This window comes from Aspergillus caelatus (assembly GCF_009193585.1).
Source record: "Aspergillus caelatus strain CBS 763.97 unplaced genomic scaffold BDV27scaffold_555, whole genome shotgun sequence".
NCBI lineage: Eukaryota > Fungi > Ascomycota > Eurotiomycetes > Eurotiales > Aspergillaceae > Aspergillus > Aspergillus caelatus.
Genome location: NW_022475818.1, coordinates 1 through 6,213, shown reverse-complemented (window position 1 = coordinate 6,213; position 6,213 = coordinate 1). Strand labels below are relative to the sequence as shown.

Genomic DNA, 6,213 nt, shown 5'->3' with positions numbered 1-6,213 from the left:
AAAAAAAAAAAAAAAAAAACCTCCCTCACCCCAAAAGCCCAACAAGAGAACTAACCACCAACCACCCCACAACCAAAACTGACACCCTAGAAACCTCCCTCCCAGTAACAATCCCGGCCATACTCTCCCCCGTCTTCTCCACCGCACCCCCAGTACTCGTCCCCGTAGCCTTCCCCTTCCCAGTCTCCTTCCCAGTAGCAGTAGCAGACCCAGTCTCCTTCACCGAAATCCCAGTCCCAGTAGGAGTCCCGGTAGCACTAGCACTCGTATTCCCATGACACCAAACATCCCCCCAATCAACCTTAGCATCGTACAAACAATCCGTGAGATCCTGGACGGACTGCCCCATCGCGAGACAGTATAGTGCGCAGTCGTGGTCGTAGGCGAAGACGGGGGCGTCTTGGCAGCATTTTGAAAGGAGTTTGGTGTATTGGGCGTTGTTGGGGACTGCGCAGGCGGCGTCTTGCACGGGGATTTCGTATTGGGTGGGTGTGTTGCAGGTTTGGGTGCTTTGTGCTGCTGTTGCTGTTGTGGTGGGCATTGTGGGTTGGTTGGATTTATGTGGTTATGTGGTTATATGTAGGGTTTGGGTTCGGGGAACCGTTGTGGTATGTAGAGGTTGTTGTTTGAGAGTTTGGTTTGGGGTATTTGTTATTACTGATATGTAGAATTTGATTCATAAGGAGAGATATTAAGGGGCGTTATTGAGTGTTTTATATAGAAAATAACACTCGGCATTTGATCATTAACTGCCTGATATCTTGGGGGGTAAAAATAAGGCACATCCATACATACATCGGACCGGCTAAAAATAGTCGGCCGGATCCTAGACGATGCAGTCCCATCCATATCCGCGGACTCCGGGAGGAATCTGAATTTTACCCCTGAATATTAATGAATGATTTTTCTATTCGGTGTACTATAGTTTTTCTATTCATAGCTTGTGGTAGTTCGGTGTAGTTGCGTTGAGACGTGGAGCTCATCTGATGCCAAGACTTCATGGCGTGCCCTAATTTGGTTTCTATCTGAGGATATCATTTGAAGTGGTGGGTATAACTCGTACCGAGATGGATGCACTCATGGAGTCATTTATCAGGTCCATAATTTTGAATTTTATGGTGGGTCATAAGAGAATGGCATTGTTCTGCTCAAGATGAGGTGTTCTTTATCTGTACTATTTGAACACTTCAGCTAGAGTCAATTGTTCACTTGCACTTATGGTACATCATCCCTGGTTGAAGCAAGACAGTCGAATGCCTTGATGAAGACATCCATAGCAGGGGTTCGATTGGGGATGGGGCGATTATGATTGTCTATGGTATGCATGTTCGTTTCTATATTTATCTCCCTCAAAAAGATCGTCCTGTAGGGTTTTGTAGGTGGTTGCCCTGTACCATGTAATCATTGAATTACTCGAGCATAATGAATACTACGAATAACATCATACAAATCCCAAATATCCATCAAAGCACATCTTCAAACATCTATAAAACTGTTCTTGAACTAATAGTGTATATTTTTAAAATCTATCAAAAGGCTCCGTATAACATGCAGTAAGACATAACAACGTAACTTGTCTATTCATTCCAAATCCAATTACTCCAACTCAATGGTGCCCGGGGGCTTGCTGGTGTAGTCATAGGCGACACGGCACACGCCGGACACCTCGTTGACAATGCGGGTCGACACACGAGTGAGGAACTCGTGCTCAAAGGGATAGGCAATAGCCGTCATGAAGTCGGTAGTCTGGACAGCACGGAGGAGAACAATGTTCTCGTAGGTACGCTTGTCTCCCATGACACCGACAGCACGGCTGAGGTCCAAGGCGGCAAAAGCCTGGCCGATCTTGTCATAGAGTCCGGCTTCCCGGATCATGCTGATGAAGATGTGGTCGGCCTTTCTGGCCATCTCGACACGCTCCGGGGTGATGTCACCCAAGATACGGATGGCGATACCAGGTCCAGGGAAGGGGTGTCTCATGACCATCTCGTGGGCGATGCCAAGCTGTCGTCCGAGGTCGCGGACCTCGTCCTTGAACAGCTCGCGGAGGGGCTCGATCAACTTCAGACCCTGTCCCTCAGTCATGCGCTTGGGGAGACCACCGACGTTGTGGTGAGTCTTGATGGTGGCACTGGGACCCTTGAAGGAGATACTTTCAATCACATCAGGGTAGAGGGTGCCCTGCAAGAAAAATCCGATCTTGCCGGCAGTCTCTGAGTGGGCAGCAGCGTCCTCGATCTTCTTGGCTTCCTCCTCGAAGACATCGATGAACTTGTTACCAATGAACTTCCGCTTCTGCTCAGGATCGCTAATTCCCTTCAGACCCTCCATGAAGACCTTAGAGGCATCGGCCACAATCAGGTTGATACCGAGATGCTCAGCAAGAGTCTGCTTGACTTGCTCACACTCGTTCAGACGCATGAAACCGGTATCGACGAGGACGGCATGAAAACGGTCACCGATGGCCTCCTTCATCAGCTTAGCAGCAACAGTGGAATCGACACCACCGCTGACAGCACCAAGAACCTGGCCGGTGGGGCCAACCAGCTTGCGGATTCTAGCAATCTCCTGGTCGACGAAACGAGCCATGGACCAGTTCTGTTTGCAGCCACAGATGTTGACGGCGAAGTTCTTCAGGAGCTTAGTACCATTCTGAGTGTGGGTAACCTCCGGGTGCAGCTGGAGACCATAGATGGGCTTGGTCTCGTGGGCAATACCAGCGTACTCAGAATTGGGGGTAGTGGCAATCGTGTGGAAGCCTTCGGGGAGCTTGCCCAGCTTGTCACCATGGGACATCCAGACGTTAAATTCGTCTTCCAATCCATCGAAGAGGTGGTCGACGTGGCCGCCGACCTTCTTGGCCTTGAGCTGCGCAAGGCCGTACTCCCTCGAGGTGCCAGCAATGACATTGGTGTTGTCCAGGCGGTAAGCAATCTCTTGCAAGCCGTAGCAGACACCGAGGATAGGCACGCCTAGGTCAAAGTAGGCGGGGTCGACGTGAGGAGCACCCTCCTCGTATACCGAGTAGGGTCCTCCGGATAAGATAACACCAGCGGGCTTGAACTTGAGATCGGCCAGCTTCTGGGTGCAAGGAAGCATCTCCGAGTAGACATTGAGCTCACGGAGGCGACGGGTGATCAGATGTGTATACTGAGACCTGTATCAGAGCGAGCACATGTGAATTAGCCGAGTTGCACTTTTTCTTCACATTTCGGATGGCATCCCCGCTGAAGGGATGCAAGACATAAGAGTCTTACCCAAAGTCCAGGGTCAAAATAGTATCGAAGGCATTGTGAGGCTCAAGCTCGGGAGTTTCGGCCATGATGGGCAAATGTGATTATCAAAGTGTATATCTGATCCCCAGAAAACAGTCGCTTTGACGGCCTCGAGGGAGGCCAAAAGATTCAGCAGAAATTTTTCCAAAAGACGGTTTTTCATTGCCCTGAGTCACGCGATCAGCCAATCACATGGCGTCGCTGTCCAAAAACGTCCCGCTTGGTTCATCACGTGGTGTTACATGGAGGGGCAATGGGGCAGTATCTCTCGCCGCCCACCTCACCGCTCGGGGTTTCCCCGCATTGAGCGAATCACGGCCTGAGGCTGCCAACTGCGGAGGGTTTCAGATCGAATGCCCCAAAATAACTTGGTCTACAGAGTACGGCCGATCAAAATCTCAACAAGCCATTCATTAAAGTCCTTGGCCCAAAATCAATTGCTCTCCAGTATAATGCTAAGAACGAGTAGGAAACAGATGCTGGTATTTATGAGTCTACCGTGATCTACGGTTTTTATCATGATTTTTCTTTCGTTCCTCACATACTAAAGCAGATGTTAGCATACCGTCGACAATTACAGCTCAACTCAAAGAGACATACCGTGAAACGGGGCTGAGACCCAGCACCCTCATACCGTTGTGCAGGACCTGGCGAGCGGACTCGTACAGAGCCATACGAGCCTTCTTCAGCTCTGGCTCGCTGCCCACGACCTTCAGCACTTCGTAGCTGGAGCTCAGGCTGTGAGTCATCTTCCACAGGTATTGAAGAATGGTGGTTGGCTCCAGAGTGCGGGTGGTGTTCAGCAGGACATCGGGCCACTGCGACAGCATACGGGCAAGGTCCGTAGCGTGGGTTTCGGTCAGGAGATCCAGGTTCGCGGAGCCCAACTCCTCAATGTTCAGCTCCGACTTGCGAATAATCGAACAGAGACGGGCGTGAGCATATTGCAGATAAGGACCGGTGTCACCCTCAAAGGAGGTCATAGCGTCCAGGTTGAAATCATAGCCGTTGATACTACCTCAATTAGTCAAGATTCAGATACTCAGTTGGACGTACCATAATTAACATACCGCTTGCCAGACATGTCCTGCACCATGACGGAAGTAATACCCAGGATATCGGCGGTCTCCTCGGGGTTCTCGACTTGCTGGTACTTCTCCTCGTTCTTCTTCATGACTTCGTGCATCTTGTCGCGAACGTCTCTCAGGATATCATCCAAGAACTTGACGGTACCCTTACGAGTGCTCATTCCGCGGACCATACCGAAGTTGACATGCTGGCAACGGCTAGCCAGGTCCTTGTGGCCCATCAGTTCGGTGATCTTGAATAGCTGGGCCAAATGGAGATCCTGCTGCGCAGCAACGACGTAGATCATCTTGTCAAAGTGGTAGGCCTCGTCGCGCTCCGTGATAGCACCAATATCACGAGTGAGGTAGAGAGGAGTACCGTCCTTACGGATAATGATAGCCTTTCCAAGCTTCTTGGCACCGTGCTTGGTGAAGTCAACAATGACGGCGCCCTCAGACTTCTCAGAGACGCCGGCCTTCTCCATGGTCTCATAGGCAGCAGTCATGCTCTCATTCTTAATCTGAGACTCACCAGAGTAGACATCAAAGTCAATGTTCAGACGGGCGTAGGTTTGACGGTACTTCTGGATACTGAGGTCACGGAAACGGCGCCAGAGAGCCAATGCCTCTTCATTACCGTCTTCCATGCTCTTGAAGTAGCGACGAGCGCTCTCGTCCTCGCTGGCGTCCACGAGCTTCTGCAGTTCCTGTTCGAGTTCGGAGACATCCTCGTTCTTCTCCTTCTTGGCCTTGATCTGTTCCTTCAGCTCCTTGATGGGTCCCTCCTGCTGGGAGACGATGTTGTTGATCTTGACGTAAACATCAAACAGGTGGTTAATCGGGTCTTTGTTCAGCGCCTCTTCGCTACCGAACTGCTTGTAACCGTTGGCAAGCAGACCATACTGCTTACCCCAGTCACCAAGGTAGTTCATCTTGATGACATCCCATCCCATGACGGTGTATAGGTTGGCCAGGAAACCTCCGATGATGGTACTACGCAAGTGACCGGCATGGAAAGGCTTAGCGATGTTGGGCGAGGAGAACTCGACAATCATCTTCTTCTGACCTTTAGAAGGGTCCGAGGGATCACGCAGACCCTGGTTGCCATTTGTACCGTAGGCAGCCTTCTCTTTCAAGATACGGCTCACGACAGTCTGGGTCAAGGGTTGCGGCTTGAAGAAGAACACCAAGTGGATGCCAACACAAGTAGGAGGGAGAACGAGGTCGGACTCGGGGAACTTCTTGGCGAGCTCTTCGCACAGCTCCTGGGGCTTCTTGCCCTTGATACCCAACGCGGGAACCTATTGACGCGACACCCGTTAGCACCTCCGTAGTCTAGCAGTGTATCAAGTAATATAGCGTACCGGCAGCAACAGATCACCCTTGTCCAATGTGCTACTCCATTGCAGGCGAGTATAGATCTTCTCGGGGTCGATGTCGGTAGCTGCACCCAGCTTCTCGGCGATATGCTCTCTGTAGATATCGATGGGGTTCAAGGAAGGGAAGGAGTTGGGGAACTTCGATGTCTCGGTGGTGGACTGCAGCTTGAGCCCCTCCACGGCGACAGTAAGGTCTGCAGCAGATGCCATAGCTGCGACGGGGTTGTTCGTACTAAAACGTCGAGAAAGGAAGGGCGAGCGCCTGGGATTAAAATGCGAGAGGGGACGGGGACGACTGTATAAGGGAGAGCAATTATTTTGTGGACCGCAGGACTGCAGAGTCTGGAAAATGGCGCTGGAAAATCGCCGGGCCCCGCTAAACAGATACCGACCCATAAACGGAGGGGGAATTCAAGCGCTGGAGGGGAACTTTTTTTCCCTCTTTTTTTTTTTTTTTTCTTTTCTTTCTTCCGCCCTCCCACTTTCAACTAA

General features: G+C 51.0%; 3 protein-coding genes across 3 annotated transcripts; all 3 read right to left on the bottom strand.

Annotated features, from left to right (window-relative positions):
- Positions 1-25: 25 nt before the first annotated feature.
- On the bottom strand, positions 26-541 carry BDV27DRAFT_164783 (uncharacterized protein; the record flags this gene model as incomplete). Its single annotated transcript, XM_032073759.1, has 1 exon — positions 26-541. One exon carries the CDS (start codon positions 539-541, stop codon positions 26-28), a length of 516 nt encoding a protein of 171 aa, XP_031920236.1.
- A 946-nt stretch (positions 542-1,487) lies between these two features.
- Positions 1,488-3,465, bottom strand: gua1 (GMP synthase (glutamine-hydrolyzing)). Its single transcript, XM_032069535.1, has 2 exons — positions 3,258-3,465; positions 1,488-3,157 (listed from the first exon to the last, which is right to left on the bottom strand). Exons 1-2 carry the CDS (start codon positions 3,320-3,322, stop codon positions 1,597-1,599), a joined length of 1,626 nt encoding a protein of 541 aa, XP_031920235.1. The 5' UTR covers positions 3,323-3,465; the 3' UTR covers positions 1,488-1,596.
- Positions 3,466-3,856: 391 nt separating this feature from the next.
- BDV27DRAFT_164781 (arginine--tRNA ligase) lies at positions 3,857-5,931 on the bottom strand (the record flags this gene model as incomplete). Its single annotated transcript, XM_032073758.1, has 3 exons — positions 3,857-4,289; positions 4,346-5,643; positions 5,707-5,931. 3 exons carry the CDS (start codon positions 5,929-5,931, stop codon positions 3,857-3,859), a joined length of 1,956 nt encoding a protein of 651 aa, XP_031920234.1.
- Between the last annotated feature and the right edge of the window lie 282 nt (positions 5,932-6,213).